This window comes from Ranitomeya variabilis, chromosome 1 (genome assembly GCF_051348905.1).
Source record: "Ranitomeya variabilis isolate aRanVar5 chromosome 1, aRanVar5.hap1, whole genome shotgun sequence".
NCBI lineage: Eukaryota > Metazoa > Chordata > Amphibia > Anura > Dendrobatidae > Ranitomeya > Ranitomeya variabilis.
The window spans coordinates 275,641,732-275,661,269 of NC_135232.1; the positions used below are offsets into that span (position 1 = coordinate 275,641,732).

The 19,538-nt window shown below is 46.4% G+C and overlaps 1 protein-coding gene across 1 annotated transcript in view; it reads left to right on the top strand.

Moving 5' to 3' along the window:
* The window catches only part of GCN1 (GCN1 activator of EIF2AK4), a 115,676-nt gene that overhangs the window by 63,671 nt on the left and 32,467 nt on the right, over positions 1–19,538 (top strand). The window contains exons 26-40 of the mRNA XM_077294739.1: positions 13,825–14,003; positions 14,081–14,161; positions 14,326–14,469; positions 14,586–14,713; positions 14,961–15,150; positions 15,549–15,619; positions 16,849–17,014; positions 17,141–17,335; positions 17,425–17,671; positions 17,751–17,872; positions 17,955–18,069; positions 18,228–18,407; positions 18,520–18,740; positions 18,966–19,034; positions 19,122–19,260. Of these exons, the coding sequence (XP_077150854.1) occupies positions 13,825–14,003; positions 14,081–14,161; positions 14,326–14,469; positions 14,586–14,713; positions 14,961–15,150; positions 15,549–15,619; positions 16,849–17,014; positions 17,141–17,335; positions 17,425–17,671; positions 17,751–17,872; positions 17,955–18,069; positions 18,228–18,407; positions 18,520–18,740; positions 18,966–19,034; positions 19,122–19,260 (2,247 nt within the window). The remainder of the gene's footprint in view (positions 1–13,824; positions 14,004–14,080; positions 14,162–14,325; positions 14,470–14,585; positions 14,714–14,960; positions 15,151–15,548; positions 15,620–16,848; positions 17,015–17,140; positions 17,336–17,424; positions 17,672–17,750; positions 17,873–17,954; positions 18,070–18,227; positions 18,408–18,519; positions 18,741–18,965; positions 19,035–19,121; positions 19,261–19,538) is intronic.

The window sequence follows — 19,538 nt, forward strand, 5'->3', positions numbered from 1 at the left end:
GGAATTGTAGCAGGTGTAATTGTCAGCTAATACGGTTACTCCTCCTGGAACCTTTAGTTTAGGTTCCTTATGAATTAGTGGGACATAATCTGGGCAATCAGTGGACTCAAACCTTTCAACAAATTCATGACACAGGCAGTGGTGTTGTCATCAGGGAAAAGCAATGCATGCGTGTATAGATGCGTATTCGCAGCAGCACAAGCAATACATCCTACAGAGATATTCTGGACTCTTACATTGTATCTCACCCATTCTAACCATAGATTTTTCCTTGGGGCTGTTTGTGTTTCTATGGAGAAAACCTCTTGCCAACTGAGACCTGGAATGGGGATCACTTCATTAACTATATTTTGCAAACGCTCACCTGGGCCTGTTTTAGGTGTACTGGTAACAGGGGCCTTGGTTGGTCTGAAGCTAATATCCTGGAGCTGTATATGGCCTAAATTCCCATTGTATCCACTACTAAATACATAATTATAATGCCTTCCCAGTACAAACGTCTGCAGGTCAGCAGATTGGGGACTTTCAAGATTTAGGAGGAGGGGGTGACAACTTTTACCCCATTTACAGCCCCTAAGTGGTTGCAGAAAGGCTGTTAGATGCATTCTCCCACGAAGTCTCCTACCCGTCCCATCCTTAGGGAACATGGCTTCACTAGGTTTATATCCCCAATCATCTCCCGTATTCCAGGCAGCATCTGTCCAATAATAACAATTATTGTTGCCATTTCTGGTAACACATATATAAAACTGGATGATTCCCTCTACCACCCGTCCGGTCTCGGGGCACTTGACTACATCACAGAAATCAAATCGCCAGATATTCACCGGGGCTGTCAGGTTTACACAGAGAATAGTGGGACCTTAGTATTTTCATTTACATTAGGGGCCGAGAAGGTAGGGGCGAGGATGGCCCCCATTTCCAGGATCAAAAACAACAGCAACATTTCCCTTCAGTCACTACTGTGACTAAACACTGGTTCGGTCTCTTTTACAATGTGAGGCGTGGATCCAGGTGCTCTTTCCTTCAAGTTTTACTGCGGTGGGGGTGACCAGGATCACCGTGTGAAGTCCTTCAAATCTCGGCTGGAGACAATCTCTGCACACAAACTTTTTCACATACACCAGGTCTCCTGGCACAAAGGGATGGTGTCCAGGAACCTTGTCTGGGTCTGGAAGAGAACTGAAGACAGTTAAATGCACTTTGGCAAGGTGTCCATGTAAGGCCTGCACATAGCTAGTCAAGTCCTGGTACTTGGGCTACAACTGTTGTGGAAAGAAACATTCAAGATTGGGGCTCCTGCCAAACAGAATCTCATACGGTGACAGTCCTGTCTTCCTGTTTGGGGTATATCCTACTGAAAACAAAGCCAGAGGAAGGCATTCTGTCCATGGTTTACCAGTCTCTGTCATTGCCTTCTGGATTTTAAGCTTAAGAGTTCCATTTAGTCTCTCCACTTTTCTACTGCTCTGCGGATGGTATGGAGTATGCAATGCTTGACTTACCCCCAGTGCTGCCATTACCTCTGACATGATCTCTCCAGTAAAATGGGAGCCCCGATCGCTTTTGATGACTTCAGGAACTCCATACCTGCATATGATCTCAGCCATCAGTTTCTTCGCCGTTGTCTTAGCCGTAGCTTTGGCAACTGGGTAGGCTTCTGGCCAACCTGAAAATAAATCAATGCAGACCAACACATACTCATACGTCCCTACCCTGAGTAACTGAATTTAATCAATCTGCAGTCCCTGGAATTGGTTAAAGGGCCGGGGAATGTGTTTGGATGGAGTTTTCACTGTCCTACCCTGATTATGTGTGGCACATATCATGCAGCTCTGTACCTGCCTTTCTGCGCAGGTAGAAAACTCGGGGGCAATCCATTGTTTCTATAGGGTGTCACACATGGCCGTCTTCGAGTGGTGCACATTCCCGTGCAGAACCTGTGCCATCATTGGGTACAGTACCTGTGGTAGGCAGACTTTTTCACCCCTCCCCCATAGTCCAGTGACGGTATCAGAGCAAGCCCCTATCTTTTGCCACCTATTTTTCTCCTCCTTACTTGCCTGTTCTTGTAACCGGGCTAAGATGTCTTTCAACACAAGTGGAGATGGTGGGGTGTCTAGGTGATGTACTCTAGAGGCCACAGGAGTGCTTGCTGCTTTCTTGGCAGCCTGGTCTGCCAGTGCGTTACCCTTTTGTCCGTCCATCAGTGCCTTTGGTATGTGCCTTTACCTTTATGATGCCTGATTGGGTGGGAAACTGTAGTGCATTCATAAGTTGCTGGACTGCCTCAGCATGTTTAAAGGGGTGGCCATTTGCTGTCAGAAAAGCCCTGGCTCTCCAGATAGGCCCATAACCGTGTGCAATGCCAAAAGCATACCTGGAATCAGTGTAGATATTTACAGTCTTACCTTCTGCTAGTTTGCACGCTTCTATGAGCGCCTTGAGCTTCTGCTTCTTGTGCAGACATATGAGCTGGCATTGACTCTGCCTTGATTACCTCATGTTCTGAGACCACAGCATATCTGGTACAGAAGCGTCCTTGGTCATCTTGGTGACGGGATCCATCTACAAAAAGCTCAAAATCAGCATTAGAATGGGCACACTAGAGACCAGCCGTTTCCTGAGACATCAATTCTAGACAATCATATGGTTTGGAAACCTAATCTTGTTCCTCTGGATCCATTCTAGAAAGAAAAAGAGTGTCCTTTTTCATGTCACCTACTCCTCCCCCCTTTGGATCCATAGGAACTAGGAGAAGAGTAGCGGGGTTCAGGACAGCGCACCTTTTCAAAATCACATTAGTAGGCATGAGAATAACACACTGAAGTCGCAGCTGTCCAGCCATGGACATATGGCGAGGTTGTACTTGGTTAAGGATACTATGTACATCGTGTGGGGTGTGGACCATCAGTGGGTAATTCAAAACAGTCTCTGAAGATTTGTGTAGCAACAGCTGGACAGACAACACAGCCCAAACACATGAGGAACTTCCTCTTGCCACCTTATCCTGGCGGCCGCTGTAATAAACAACAGGTCTCTATTTGTCTCCATGAAGCTGAGTCAGCACACCTGTAGCATGTCCTGCATAGGTGAGCTCTGTCTGCAAGGCAGTCTGCAATACTGTACGGCAGTGCTCGGGTGTCTTGTAATCATATATAGGGCCCGCAGTGTGTAGCACTATATCACAGGGCAAATTCCCTCCCTGGGTAGTCATAGCATCTCCTGGATGCAAGGGGCCATAAGTGGCAAGGTAGGCCTGACACTCTTGGGCTATGACTGGGCCCCCCTTTGGCATAACTGTCCACGTCAGTTGTCATCCCTGATAAATGAATGCAAACAGAACTGGCAATCTGGGTGTAATGGAATACTGAAGAAGACATTGGCAAGATCGATAACCATGAACCAAGCAGCATCCTGAAATATCTGGGACAAAAGAATATGTGGCTTAGGCACCACCGGAGTTTCTGGAACAGTAACTGCATTAAATGCCTGTAGATCTTGTACCAGCCGGTACACAGGGGGTTGGCCGGGTGGGGTCTTTTTCTTAACGGGAAACAAGGGTGTTACATGGGGAAACACAGGGTATCAGGGCACCATTATCGAATAACATTTGTATTTGCCCCTTGAGACACTGCTCCTGATCATATTTCAAAGGGTATTGATGGACTTTAGAAAAAGGGGCACCAGGTTTGAGAAACACTTTTACTGGTTCTACAGGCATTATTGGGGGAGAATCTGGGTCTATCAGGACCATCATAACCGTAGGAAGGGCAAGTAGGATACACATCTCTTTATATTCATCTGCATAGGAGTTATATAACGCAAGGACCATCTGACCATCATCTTGGAATTATATCCTGGAGCAGAACTGTAATAATAAATCTGCCCCCAGTAAATTTACTGAACATATAGAAAAGATTACGAACTGAGCAGTAACTTCAGGGAAAGGTCCCACAGAGATAGGTTTTATAAGAGTATATTTATTGGGTCTGTCATCTACTCTAATTAAAACAAGCTCTTGATCTGAGAATTTGCATGGCGGGGCTGGGGAGAGAGGTTCCCAGACAGGGTTAAAAGGGATATTTTAGTATGAGACTGGATTTGTGTAAGGTGGGGAGGGCTGGAGCTGATAAGAAACGCTGCTGTCCTCGCAGCTGTGAAAGGGGGGCTGTATTTGGAGCGGGGAATTGCTGTCAGCGTTTAGCAAGGGAAAGGTGGGGGCTACAACTCCGGGTCTTCTTGAACAGACCTCTCTACACTAAGAATTAGTAACTCCGCATACATCACAGATCCACGCAGCCGGATCACAGGATGGAGGCGCACCAAGTTCTGACAACCCAACATATATATTGGTGCCTTAGGATTGAGGGGCACAGCCAGATTTCACTTTCAATTTACAATATTTCACAGATCTACCAGTGCGTACAACACTAAGAAAACACAGAGAGACTCAAGAGCGCAGCGACCTGCTGCTGCCCCTCCCTACCAGAAACACGGAGATAAGGACAAAAATCACTGCATTCCTCAGCACAAAAAGGGAGAAGCGAGGCCCAGCTCCCTGCCCCCCCCCCTCTTTCTCCGGCACGTAGCGCAGATAAGGAGAAAGAAGAAGAACTGACAAAGAAATCTCGCAGCGGTCTGCCTCGCCCCTCCCCTACACTACACAGCACTGATACAAAGCTCCGTATCCTCTACAAAGTCACAAATTACAGCAGTTTTCAGACCTAATTTCTACAAAACTTTCCTATAATCCTCCGTGGTCTGGGCGGAGCCCCAAGGACGGTCCGTACACACACACACGCGGCAGGTCTCCACCCAGGTTGGATTCTGCACAACACAAACAGGACACACCTACACTTCTGGAGATCTCTTTCCGCCGCCATTACAGGGCGCTGGCTGAGACTGCATTTTCATCATCAGTGGCACGGCGGCCATTTTACAATCTGTAAGATCACAGTTCACAGGCATTTTATAACCAAACACGGGCTCTACATTATCTGATCCTTCCTCTCCATCAACCTATTTTCATCCTTTGTTCTTTAAGCCTCGCGCAACTCGCAGATAAGCTTCTTGACTGTCTCTTGCCCTCCCGTGACTCCACTATTGCCTTGACTTCCACAGAATCCTCATCTAACTTGTGGGGCACAGACTTCTTTTTCTTTAAGATACGCAGCATGACTCACAGAATACTACGCCCTGCTATAGCTCAGGATCGCTGGCAGCGATTTCAACACTGGTATTCTACAATACGGAATCTCGCTCAACGTATTGGAAAAAGAAGAGCCTCATGCTCAACATTTTCTGTCCCTAACCTGAACACCAGTGATTAACAGACTATCCTGCCACGATATTCTAAACAGTCGGGAGGCGGTCTCCTAGTGAGAGCCCTCCACAGAAATACAGGTGGTCCCTGCTCGGGACGTCTTAATTACCTAGCTGGTACAATATCACAGAGGCTGCGTCTCCTATCCCTTCTCTAAGCCGCCCCACAATCTACAACTAGCTCAATCTTTCACTCCACTTCACTACTAGACAATAGTCACGGGTAGGGTGGTTGAACGGAGTACAATGACCGGTGGAGGAGGTATGGTGTACAGAGGACGCACAGGATGTGACGTCCCTCAGTTGCTGGTTCAGAGCGTGGCACAGGATCGCATTCAATCTCACCACTCGATCGGTCACCTCCCGGACCCAAAGAGACCACAGACAAACCAATAACGGCTGAGACACTAGCAAGTGTGACATATACAATGTACATGATCGCCACTTACCGTGTACGGAGGGTGATCAGTCCTCGAGGTCAGCCACTACGGGTATCATCCACAGACATCCAGGCATGGGTCCAGGGGGTCTCGGATCGCTGGCCACGCCCCCCGTTGGGCTGCCAAATTGTCGGGGTCGTAAACGACAATATAAATCCTCATTCACCAGTCATTCCAAATTAAACTATAAGCATGTGGTACCGGGTAAGAATGAGTCAGACAGGTAGCTGGTTCAATCTCAGTGCATGCTCGTGAATCCACACACATGTGTGTAACGGTCACAGCAACTGGCTTTATTCTAAAATACACAATACTATATTGAGTGTTAGGGGAAGGCGTGCATTAGGCGGGGTTTAAGCTAGCATCCAGTCTTTCTGATTTGTTCTGACGTCTTCTGGTGGATTCCTCCTTTTCTTCACATTCCTTAAGTTTCGTTTCTAAGGAAATGGCTTAACCCTTCGGTCACTAACCTGAAACGAAACTGAACACTGGTGGCCATCTTTAAATACAATTACATTTGCTTTAGCAGGGGAAAACTTATTGTTTCACAGTATATGATATATAAAAGTACAAAGGTATATAAGATATATATATTTTCACCTTGACAGTCTCTCAAGCAGTTGTATTTCTTATACTAATAGTGCAGAGATTCTTGACATTCAGATTTCTTTCCATCCATCCCATCCTCCATGTCGGTGAGACAGAGTGGGGAATAATCTTTGTCAGGGATAATGTTATGGTGCTTTGTGCATTGCTTCTATTCCCTGCAGTGTCCTGCACAAGAGCTCATACTGGGCCCTGTGTATGAAGCTGTGGGAGAGGTTTAGGCAGAGATACAGGTCTGTGCTCACTGCTGGCTTGCAGCCCAGCACATGAAAGATGGGAAATGTAGTAAGAAGTCAGCACACAGAGGTCTGAAGAGGAAGTGATCTCTATGGCAACAGAGCTAGTTCCAGGGCCTGTGAATTGAAGCTCAAAGGCCTAAAACAACATGAAACCTGGCAGAACAAGTAAATGGAGATGTTTAGAGGCATTATCTTTAAGAATTTATGGCATCACTAGTAACTCAGTTGGGGTAGTGGACAACATCTTTAAACGTCTTTATTTCCTTCAGATATAAAGCAACAAAACCTACAAGAAACAAAATGAGCAAAATAACCTGCTTTAACTAGATAAATTAAAAGCAAGTGCATTTAAATAACTCAGGGTTCTTAGTAATACTGTTTTTGATCAAAAATTAGCATAAAAGACATCCCACCATTGTCAAGGTGCCCTGATCGGTCCTCTTCTTTCTAATATTAAAACTTTACCATGTATCAAAGTTGAACTAAGTGTGTGAATAAGGGCAGTCAAACGGACCGGGTCCCAACCAGTGGACACCAGTTGGGAAGCCTTTAAGTGTAATTTCCAGCTCAGAAAACGGAGGCCTCACCCCGGCTTGCATAAAATGCAAAAATACAAAGAAAAACACAAAAACTGAGCTTGGATTAAGCTGGTATACATGCAGCAGCACACAAACGCATGTTCACAGCAGCCATAAAGCATTTGATGGTGTTGAGTGGGGTTATCTTTGGATCACCCTCAGGGGAATGGGTTTTGACCCTAGTTTCTTTCTCTGCATTAGGATTTTATATTAGGTGAAGGCGGCAAAGATTAGAATGCATGGTAATTTATCTGAAATATTCTCATTGGCTTGGAGGACATAGCAAGGTTGTCCTTTGTCACCCCTGTTTGTTCTGCCAATTGAACCGTTAGTATGTCTTGTTAGGAGTCATCCTGGTTTGAAGAACTTCAGCTTTGATGAAAGGGAGAAAACGATTGCCCTGTAAGCAGATGATACCTTGATGTTTGTAGGTGGCTTGGATGGGTATTGCCTGTACTAATGGTGGAGATCCAGCTCTTCTTGGGGGGAAGTTGTGCCTTACTATAAACTGGATGAAATGCATTTCAATACCATTAGGTAACAATTTTTGTGTCTTGGATAGTGACTAGCAAGGTAACTCCTGTATTAAGTGAGTTTAGCTATATGGGAGTTCATATCACTAAGATGGTGGAAGATTATAAATTTTTCAACGTAAAATTGTTAATGTTGAAGCGTGTAAAAATTGGGGAGTGGGCAAGTTGACTCTCTCTTGAGTAGGATTACTTTAAATCAAAATGTTCTTGATGCTGCGTATTCTATATATGCTTCATGATCCACTTGTTTGGATTCCTTAATACTAGTTTACTAGAATCCAAAACTTGTTTAGAGACGTAGTATAGAGGAAAGGTGTCCCACGAATGAAATTAGAAAAGCTTCAACACTTTTAGGGGTGGGCTTTGGACGGACTATAGGACTCTAGTGTTATGCTGTTGAGACATTTGGGGGGTGGGCGGTATAATGTACTGGAAATGTTGGAGACGCATAGGTTTATTCCCTCTTTCTATAATTTCTCCTTCGCCACATTGGGGGACACAGAACCATGGGTGTTATGCTGCTGTCGCTAGGAGGCTGACGCTAAGTTGAGACAAAAAAGTTAGCTCCTCCCCTGCAGTATACACCCTCGTGCTGGCTTCCAGAGACCCAGTTCAAGCTTAGTGTCCGTAGGAGGCACACTGGGTCTGCTATTCAGACCAGAACTTTCTTCTTATCTTTTGGATTTTCTACTATTTAACCTTTCTACCCGGACGAAGGGGCGACGGAACCTTTCAAGGCTCCGATCTCCCCGAACCAGCAACAGGCGAGTACGGAGAGTGTCGCCTCTCCGTATCCTCTCCTGCGATGTGGGATGCCACTGCCTGAGCTGATTCTAGGGGCGACGGGCCCCTTCGAGGGCACCGATCTCCCCCCATCCCATAACAGACGAGCACATGGAGTGTCACCTCCACGTATCCTCTTCTGCGGCCAGGCCTATTGCCGTACACTTCGCCCTGCCCACCAGGTCTTACCCTTGGATGTTCAGAGGCACTGTACATTGTGGCGTCCGTGCAGCCCCCACTGCATCACCACTGAAAAAAGCGGATGATGGAAGGTGGCGGACGGTTCCTTTCCACCCCCCTTTCAAAGGGATGGTGGATGGAGGCTCCCCCAACCCTGCACCGTCCCATCTACCCTGGGCACAGCTCTGACTGTGGCATCTGCCATCCCCTTCATATCGGGGTGCCACCCGGGAGGGGTCGTTTTCGGCAGGCATAGGAGGGCTTCATAGCGGCGGGGTTCCCGCAGGGCTTCGTGGCTCTTTTCCAGTGGTCCGCGGGTGCGCGCCGGCCGCAGCCAGAAATTTAGTGCCCGGCTTTGGCCTTTGTGTAGGCTGGATTGCATCCCGATAGGCCCCACCCTCCTCTCGCATCATTCCGGTGGCTCCGCCCACAGACCTGGCGCTTCTTGCTCTATGCGAGAGTGTCTCCCAAATCTCGGCAGCCATCTTCCCTGCACAGCACCGCTGCTCCGGCTGCCTTTTCTACACGTGTCAGCAGCCCTGGATGCCGGTCTTCTCCCCTACCCAGCGCGGGCCATCTCATCTGATTGCGGGACACAGAACCTGGGTAAGGAGACTGCACAGGAGGGATAAGCAAATTCCTCCCGCAGCACAGGCCTAAATCTGCTTTTCAGCGTCAGCAACATTTTCGCTTTTGGCCCTTTCGCAGTAGCCCATTCTGGTCCTCCTCCATGGCCTCGTCCAGATCAGAACGATCTCCACGTACAGACAGAGATCCTCAGCCCTCATACAGGCCGAATCAGTCCTGGAGAGGTAAGCCTAGGCAACCCAGAACCAGGGGATCCAGGCCCTCCAGATTTCCTTCACAATGACTTGGGGAGTTTTCCGGTCGACATCACCAGAGTAGGCGGACGCCTGCTTCTCTTTCAACATGTCTGGCTTTCCGTCATCCACGACGAATGGGTCAGAGACCTGGTGTCTTCTGGTTACAAAATAGAATTCTCCGCCTCCCCTCCGGCACTGTTTTTTCCCTCTCGTCTCCCAAGTTCAGGAGCTCAGTCTCGCGCACTTCACCTCGCCATCGAATCTCCCCGAAACGGAGTCATTGTTCCGGTTCCAGAACACGAGAGATTCAGAGGTTTTTACTCAAACCTCTTCGTCGTTCCAAAAAAGGGCGGGAAGGTGCGCCCTATTTTGGATCTAAAGCTCCTAAACAAGTATGTAAAGGTCCGGCACTTCAGGATGGAATCCCTCCGGTCAGTCATCTCTCCATTGGAGAGAGGAGAGTTTCTAGCATCAATAGACATCGAAGATGCTTATTTCCATATCCCAGACTTCCCGCCACATCAAAGGTTCCTGCGTTTTGCCATCCAGGAGGACCATTTTCAATTCACGGCCTTACCACCGCGCCCAGGGTATTCACAAAGGTCATCGCGGCGGTCATGGCCATTCTTCACTCCCGAGGAGTGGTCGTTTTGCCATACTTAGACGACCTCCTGATGAAAGGTCCGTCCTATCACGCCTGCGAGTCAAGTGTCCGCATTACCTTGGATACCCTTTCATGCCTGGGCTGGCTGATCAACTTGGACAAGTCCTCCCCCGTTCCAGCTCGACAGATCGCCTTCCTAGGCATGATCCTGGACACGTCCCAGGGGCTGGTTCTGCTTCCTCGGTCCAAGGCCCAAGCGCTTCAGCAGGGAACCCGGACGCTTTGTCGTCCCTTTCCTCATTCCATTCGCTTTGCCATGAGGATCCTGGGAAAAATGGTGGCCACAATGGAAGCGGCTCCCTTCGCTCAACTACATCTCCGCCCCTTACAACAGGCTCTGCTGGACAACTGGGACAGGATTCCCTTATCCCTCGATCGGCCATGTCCTCTACCCCAGTGGATCAGGCAAGTGCTCAAATGGTGGACTTTGGAATAATCCCTCAGCCAGGGGAGGTCCTTTCTCCCTACCCACTGGCTGGTGGTGACTACCGACACCAGCCTCCTCGGTTGGAGAGTGGTATTTTGCCACCACACTGCCCAGGGGCGTTGGACCATTCGGGATTCGAGACTTCCGATAAACATCTTGGAGTTTCGAGCGATCAGATTTGCCCTGAGATGTTTCCACTTCCTCCTCGCGGGTCACCCAATTCAGATTCAATCAGACAACGTCACAGCTGTGGCGTACATAAACCATCAGGGGGGGACCCGCAGTAGGGCGGCGATGCGGGAGGTCTCCCACGTTCTCCGTTGGGCCGAGAACAAACCTAACCATCATTTCTGCAGTGCACATTCCAGGCGTCGAGAACTGGGCGGCGGACTTTCTCAGCCGTCAGGGTCTCGCCTCCGGAGAGTGGGAACTCCATCCGGAGGTCTTCCAGCAGATTTGCCTTCGCTCGGGGACTCGGGACGTGGATCTGATGGCGTCCAGACTGAACGCAAAAGTTTCCAACTTCATAGCATGTTCTCGGGATCCCCAGGCCATTGGAGTAAACGCGCTGATATCCCCATGGCACCGGTTCCACTTCCCATACTTGTTTCCTCCGCTTCCTTTACTACTGAAGATAATCCGGAAAATCAAGATGGAGGGGGTTCCTTTGATCCTAGTCGCCCCGGATTGGCTTCGTCGCGCGTGGTACACAGATCTCGCTCAACTCGTATCCGACGTTCCCTGGCGGTTACCAGACCGCCCATATCTGCTTCGCCAAGGGCCGATCTACCACCAGAGCTCGGGCCCTACGTTTAACGGCTTGGCTGTTGAAACCTGGATCCTAACTCAAGCTGGTTTCTCTCTGCAAGTCATTGCCACCATGATAAACGCTCGCAAGACGTCTTCCGCTGGCATCTATCACCGCACCTGGAAAACCTTCTTCTCATGGTGCAGGCTCCGTGGACGCCCTCCTCTTGTTTTTCAATTCCCTCCATTCTGGAATTTCTCCAGTCCGGCTTGGATTCCGGTCTGACGCTCAGTTCTCTCAAGGGTCAGATCTCGGCATTATCCGTGTTGTTCCAACGCAAGATTGCTACTGACTTGCAAGTCAGGACTTTTGTTCAGGGGGTTTCCCACGTCGTACCCCCCTATAGGATGCCGTTAGAGACTTGGGATCTCAGTTTGGTCCTGGGTGTCCTTCAGGAGTACCCTTTTGAACCTCTGCAGGATGTCTCGCTGATTGTTCTCTCCTGGAAGGTCGCTTTCCTTGTGGCAATAACCTCTATCACGCGAGTCTCAAAGTTGGCCGCACTGTCCTGCCGGGTGCCCTTCCTTCCCTTCCACCAGGACAAGGTAGTCCTACGTCCACCTCCGTCCTTTCTTCCCAAGGTGGTTTCATCCTTCCACCTTAATGAAGATATCGTTCTTCCCTCTTTCTGCCCGCAGCCAAGACATAGGGTTGAAAAGGCCCTTCACACCTTGGACGTGGTGAGGGCCCTCAGGAGGTACATTTCTAGGACTGCCCCCTTCCGCAAATCGGACTCCCTCTTTGTGCTCCCGGGAGGTCACAGAAAGGGTTTTGCCGCTTCTAAAGCCACGATAGCCAAATGGATCTGATCAGCTATTCAAGAATCTTATCGGGTCAGGGGCAGACCTATCCCGGCGGGGATTAGGGCACACTCAACTCGGTCAGTGGGTGCTTCCTGGGCCATTCGGCACCAGGCGTCGGCAGAGCATGTTTGCAAGGCCGCAACATGGTCCAGCCTGCATACTTTCACGAAGCACTACAATGTCCACACTCAATCTTCTGCGGATGCGGCCCTTGGCAGACGTATTCTACAGGTGGCCGTTGCGCATTTATAGTCAGTTGGTACACGGAGTTATTTGGTTGTATTGTTCCCCACCCAGGGACTGCTTTGGGACGTCCCATGGTTCTGTGTCTCCCAATGTGGCGAAGGAGAAATAGGGATTTTTGTGTACTCACCGTAAAATCCTTTTCTCTGAGCCACTCATTGGGGGACACATCTCCCACCCTGTTAGCCTTATGGCTTGTTTCTTTTTTGGTTCCTGACTTACTCTGATATGTTGTACTCTAATATTATGTACTATGTTGTTAATATCTCCTACTGCTTTTACACTGAACTGGGTCTCTGGAAGCCAGCAGGAGGGTGTATATTGCAGGGGAAGAGCTAACTTGTTTTGTCTCAACTTAGTGTCCGCCTCCTAGCGACAGCAGCATAACACACATGGTTCTGTGTCCCCCAATGAGTGGCTCGGAGAAAAGGATTTTACGGTGAGTACACAAAAATCCCTATTTTCTCATCTGGTCCCTCCTATTCATTTGTCTCCACATCCTCTATGCAACCGATAGCACTTGGTAACGACACATGGACAGATACTGGCTGATGACTGGATCATGCATCTTATTTGAAATGCCCTATTATAATGATGGCAGGGCTGTACACGATGAGCACTTTCTACCTATTGTGTCCCCCCTGTTTCCTTATAGATGGTAAGCTTGCGAGCACGGCCCTCACTCCTCCTGTAATTGTTGAACTTTATGATATTTTGTATTGTCTTTATTGTCTGCACATGTCCAGGCTTAAATTGTAAAGAGCTGCAGAATATGTTGGTGCTATATAGGTAAAATTATTATTATTCTAAAATGCAGGCTAGGCAGAAACCCATATGCCTACTTATTCATAAACATGGTGGTTCGGCAAAAATTGGCTAAATGTGCCAGGGTGTACAAAATATGTCTACTTGGAATAACCCATACATTTTTGGAATGTCATCAGAAATTTAGGTTATCAATATCAGATTGGTGGCAGTTTGACACACAGTATCCCTCAGTGATCAGCTGTTCGTGGTAAAAACTGCAGCCGGATGTTATGAGTTCTGAAAATGAACAGCACTTGCCACAGCAGGGAACTGTAGATCTACCACCATTCATTCAAATAGGGCACATGTGCAGTACCCGGCCACTATACAGATGACGGAGCTCTGTTGTGAACTTCCACAAGTCACCACATCCTGCCGGTACTGGGAACTGGTGGTCACACCCACACTGATCTGGTGTCCATAACCTAAACTATCATCAATGTAAAAGTAGAGGACAAGCACTTAAAAACATAACACGAGGGTGTTGGCGTGTGGCTTATCTCATGGGTCTTCAATATTTTTAGTTGGGTCATGAAATTATTTTATACTTTTTCTTTACCCCAGGGTCCTCTCCTCTGTCTGCTCCTGCATTTTCCTTTGTTTTCCCCTTTCTAAAAATGGTTCTGATGGAGACCAGCAATAATAGTGAAGAGAATGAGGAACTACTAGTGGAAACGATGCATATCATCACCGTTCATTGCCAGCTACGATCTTCCCAGAGTCAGGCTAAAGTTATTGATGAGGTGCGTAAATCCATCTATGGTGACTTGCGTGATTCCCTTTGGATTTGGGTAGATTTACATATGTGTTTTGTTTTTAGAACGGCCCGGAGTTGCTCCCTCGCACAGATATGTTCCTGCTACTAACTAGAGTGATTGGTACTGCCGCCCCAAGATTACAGGTGAGTGTGAACAGTACACTGATCAGTTGTCTTTAGTGGTTAACTCTTGCTAAAAGCAGTTGTTGTCTTCAGCTATTAACAAGGTTTGTAAAGGCTCAGGGGAGTGGAATCCATATTGGTAACGGTATCATAAAAGACATTTATTGTGTAACACTTGGTTGCAGGTCCTGGCTTCCAATGCCCTGACATCGCTGTGCACTAGCAGTGGTGGAGGAATAGGATGCACGTATGCCGAGCAGGATGAGATTGATGTGTTACTCACAGCGTTACAGTCCTCCTGCTCCAGTGTGCGAGATGCCGCTCTGCGGGTGAGTTGCTCCCACAGGAATATGCATTTCTCGTTACTTTCCACCCGTTGTTAGAACAGTGTGCATGATTGATGCTTGCATGTAGTTTGTCCCCTTACTATATAATTCTGGTGTAGGGATTAATGGAACTGGAGATGGTGCTACCAACACCGGATACGGATGACGTAAATGGCCTTGCCTTGTTGCATCGGCTCTGGGTAATGAGATTTGATGTTGAAGCAGAAATAAAAGCACAAGCTGAAAGGTGAGATACTTTTCCCAGCAACCATTCATACGTAACCACAGGGATGGCATAAAATCGAATACTCTGAAATGCTGCCCCAATGTTATTTCATGGGCAGTACAAGTATTTTCTAAAGCCGGCATGTCAGGAGAGCTGACAGACCCTCATTGCAGGCCAGCGTACAGTGAGGTCTTAGGAATGTGAATACTAGTGGGGTGGGGGGGTTGTCTCAAAGATGTATGGACTTATATTTTGTTGTTTTCTTTAGATTTTGGGAAACACTGGACTTGAAGTTACGACCCGACCTGTGTTCCTTACTAATTAAAGATGTAATTCATCATGAAGACGCAATAAGACAGTCAGGAGCTGAGGCGCTTTCGCATGCAGTCGCCACATATCGGCATCAGGCCTCTGAGGTCATGACGAAATTAATCCTGCTCTATCATGAGAAGCTTTATGTAAGTTTATACATATATATATATATATATATATATATATATAGCATACATATAATTCTATATTCTGTCTACTTCACACTCAGCAACAAAATGTGGCAAACCCACCTGCAACTAGGTTAACGCCAAAAATTAGGAAATAAGGATGTATTTGTTCTAATAGAAACATATATTTTTATTGAGTCATCCCAGTTTCCAGCATTGTCACTCTTCTTGTCCACATGACCTGCAAATAGACTAAGCAACTCACACTCATGTGAACCCCCAACAACACTGGAAACTGCAAAAGATAGTGATGATTACGTATAGCAATCCACTTACACATAATTACACAAGAAGCTAGGACATTTTATGGAGAAAAAAAATTGTGGCGACTTTAAATTTTGTACCCTTTGTTTTAGAGACCACCTCCTATACTTGATGCCTTGGGAAGAGTGATTTCAGAATCTCCTCCTGACCAATTTGAAGCAAGGTACTTAGATGTCTTTATATTTCCAGATACTTCTATATATGTGACCAGAAAGATATATTGTGTGTGCATAATGTACACAATTACATGTATAAAATATATATGTAGTGTATTTTATACGTGTAATTATCGTATGTATACAAAATGCACAAGATAACTGTCTTTATGTATGTGTGTATGTATATGTGTATAATATATATATATATATATATATATATATATATATATATATATATTGTGAGACAGTTGCCCCCTGGTACAGCTAGGGGGCGCTGTATGTGCTCTGCAGAATGTGCATGGAAGCGTAGTGAAGCTATGAGGGTGTACTACAGACACAGGTGTGGCTGTAATTAGAATAGTGAAGTAGTGACTGATTAAAAAGCCCTGTAGTAGTGGGGGAGGTCGGTCAGTGTGTTCTTGGAAGCAGACAGGGCAGTTGTCTGCAGAGCTTTCTCTGTGTGGAGTAACACAGAGGCTAAAGGAACTAGAGAGACTGACACCCTGCGTCTTGGGCTGTCTTATGTGTACCCGGCTGCACTCCAGAGGATAAAGAGTGCAGTGCGCTGAGTGAGTACAGAGACTTGTTACTGGCATGCGGTCACCCAGGGAAACTGGACAGAGGGAAGTTTGGCCTGTGTATTGACTGCATCATATAGCCATGCATTATTAATGGACTGTATGAAGAAGCTGCATAATATATTGACTGTGTGAAGTAACACAATAAAAGTACGTTTTGTTTGAACTTGCTTCGGTCACTGCCGTTTCACTGTGTATGGTCCTGCCGCTGCATCACAAAATATATATATATATATAATAAGGCAGCACCCCTTTTCTTCAAGTGAAAATCTGTGTTTTAATTCAGACCCACATGTCAGGCGACGTTTCGGCTCTGGATGACCTGCCATGTGGGTCTGAATTAAAACACAGATTTTCACTTGAAGAAAAGGAGTGCTGCCTTATTTTTTCTTCTTTTTGGATTTATGCATAGTGGATGGATGGCAATTAAGGCCTGTGCACCCGAAAGGCATTTATAGTGTGCTGTTTCGCTATATATATATATATATATATATATATATATATATATATATATATATATATATATATATATATATAATGTGTATATATATATGTGTGTGTACATATATAATGTGTTTGTGCTTGTGTGTTATGTTTTTATTTTCCTGTCTTTACAACTACAAGCTTGGTTCCAATGCTTTCTCTCCCCGTCATAGGTGTGGGGTAGCTCTGGCATTGAACCAGCTTGCTCAGTATTTAGACAGTTCCGAAGTTAAGCCTCTTTTCCAGTTTTTTGTCCCTGATGCACTTAATGATCGTCACCCTGATGTCAGAAAATGCATGCTGGATGCTGCCATGTCTGCACTAAACACACATGGAAAGGTGAGATTGGAGACTAAATATATGGATTTTGTACTGTTGCTGGTAGTATTTTGGTCTGTATTTAGCAGACTGTTTTAATAATCCCATTCATTAACTTCGTGGTAAAATATGCCATTTTCTTTTCAGGATAGTGTTGGCTCTTTATTGCCTGTGTTTGAAGAATTTTTGAAAAACGCTCCAAATGATGCCAGCTATGATGCAGTTCGACAAAGCGTTGTCATTCTTATGGGGTCCCTGGCAAAGCACTTGGACAAAAGTGATCCTAAAGTTAAACCAATTGTGGCCAAACTAATTGCTGCGCTCTCTACTCCGTCACAGCAGGTCTTCTTTTCTTACCAATCTTTGTTTTGTGCACGTTTCTGTCTGTACAGTCTTCATTAATATCTTGGCTTGGTCATATTCCTGCGCAGGTTCAGGAATCTGTAGCCAGCTGTCTGCCACCCTTAGTGCCAGCTATCAAGGAGGATGCTGGTAGCATGATCCAGAAGCTTATGACCCTTCTTCTAGAGTCTGATAAATATGCCGAACGTAAAGGTGCGGCTTATGGACTTGCAGGGCTAGTAAAGGGATTGGGAATTCTTTCCCTGAAGCAGCAAGAAATGATGACCACATTGACAGAGGCTATTCAAGATAAAAAGAACTTCCGGAGACGGGAGGGTAAGAAATGTTTTTTCTAAATTTTTTCCAAAACTCAGTGTACCAAGGTAGTAATACGTTTTTTTTTCTTCTTTCCTAGGGGCTTTGTTTGCCTTTGAGATGCTCTGCAATATGCTTGGGAAGTTATTTGAGCCATATGTGGTTCATGTGTTGCCCCATCTCCTCCTGTGCTTTGGTGATGGAAACCAGTATGTGCGAGAGGTAGGTGGTGACCAGACATGAATGTGTAAAATATTGTTAAATGTATCACTTGTTAATTGTAAATTATTTGTTCTTGTTTTAGGCTGCAGACGAATGTGCTAAGGCAGTCATGAGTAATCTGAGTGCCCACGGTGTGAAGCTTGTATTGCCGTCACTTCTGGTGGCTCTAGAAGAAGAATCCTGGAGAACCAAAGCTGGTAATTTTCTACATGTCATTTTTAGCTAATCTGTGGGATTTCCACAGCCATCTGCCACTCTATTTGCTGTCATTTTTCTATATTGGGTGTGTGAATCATTGAGAGGTGACTAGTTCAGTCCTGATGGTGATTTTTCTATTTCGGTTGCTTGCTTTAAGGATCTGTGGAGTTATTAGGAGCTATGGCGTACTGTGCTCCAAAGCAGCTGTCATCCTGTCTGCCAAACATCGTGCCCAAACTCACTGAAGTGCTTACGGACTCGCATGTAAAGGTGCAGAAAGCCGGTCAGCAAGCCTTGCGCCAGATCGGCTCAGTAATTCGGAATCCAGAAATTCTTGGTGAGAGGAGTGATATTTTGCTAATTTTATTCATTTGGAGTAAGTTTGTTTTTTTTGTGTTTTTTTGTTTGTTTTTTTTCAACCAGTAATAATTTTCTTTTCTTTTTTTAAGCGATCTGTCCAATCTTGCTGGATGCTCTTACAGATCCCTCAAGGATGACACAGAAGTGCCTGCAAACCTTGCTTGATACAAAATTTGTACATTTCATTGATGCACCCTCTTTAGCCTTGATTATGCCCATAGTACAGCGGGCATTCCAGGATCGCTCCACAGATACTAGGAAAATGGCGGCCCAGATTATCGGAAACATGTACTCCCTTACTGACCAGAAGGTAGTAGCTTTATTTCAGATTATTCTAAACAATGGCGGGCATAAATGGGTGCAGTGTATCAGAAAAAGTTAGACTTTTATTTTTGTATGTGTCCTTTTATATCGTGACATGAGTTGTAAATTATTCACCTGTAAATGTTTTACCATTCGCTGAGATGACGGTGTATGAACTGAAATGAGTTTATATACATTTCCCTACAAGACTGACGTAATTTTTTGTGTTCAGGATCTGGCTCCATACCTCCCAAGTGTCATACCTGGACTTAAGGCATCTTTGATAGACCCTGTTCCCGAAGTAAGTTTTGTGAGACATTTGGTATTGATACCCTTATATAATATTCTGATCTAAACACTATACTGATACTGTGTTATCACTGGTCAGGTTCGCACCGTAGCTGCTAAGGCATTGGGTGCAATGGTGAAGGGAACAGGGGAGTCGTGCTTCCAGGATTTGCTGCCTTGGCTGATGGACACCTTAGCGTCCGACTACAGTTCAGTGGATCGTTCGGGTGCAGCTCAAGGTAAGCGCTGTAGCTGGTGATGAGTGCAAGTGCTCGCTATGCGAGTATGCCAAGGGCGCACGGGTATGCAGGGATTATCGCGGGTGCTCAAGTGACATTTTCTTGTCCACGCACACTCATGTTTCGCTGCTGTTAGCGACAAAGCATGCGGGGACGGTCTGTGTATTTCAGGCAATCCCACATGTTTTGTGGCAGTCCAACAGCTGCAAAACATGTGGGCGCGGGGACGCGAACATGTCACTCGAGCACCTGTGATACTCCCTGCATACCCGAGCGCC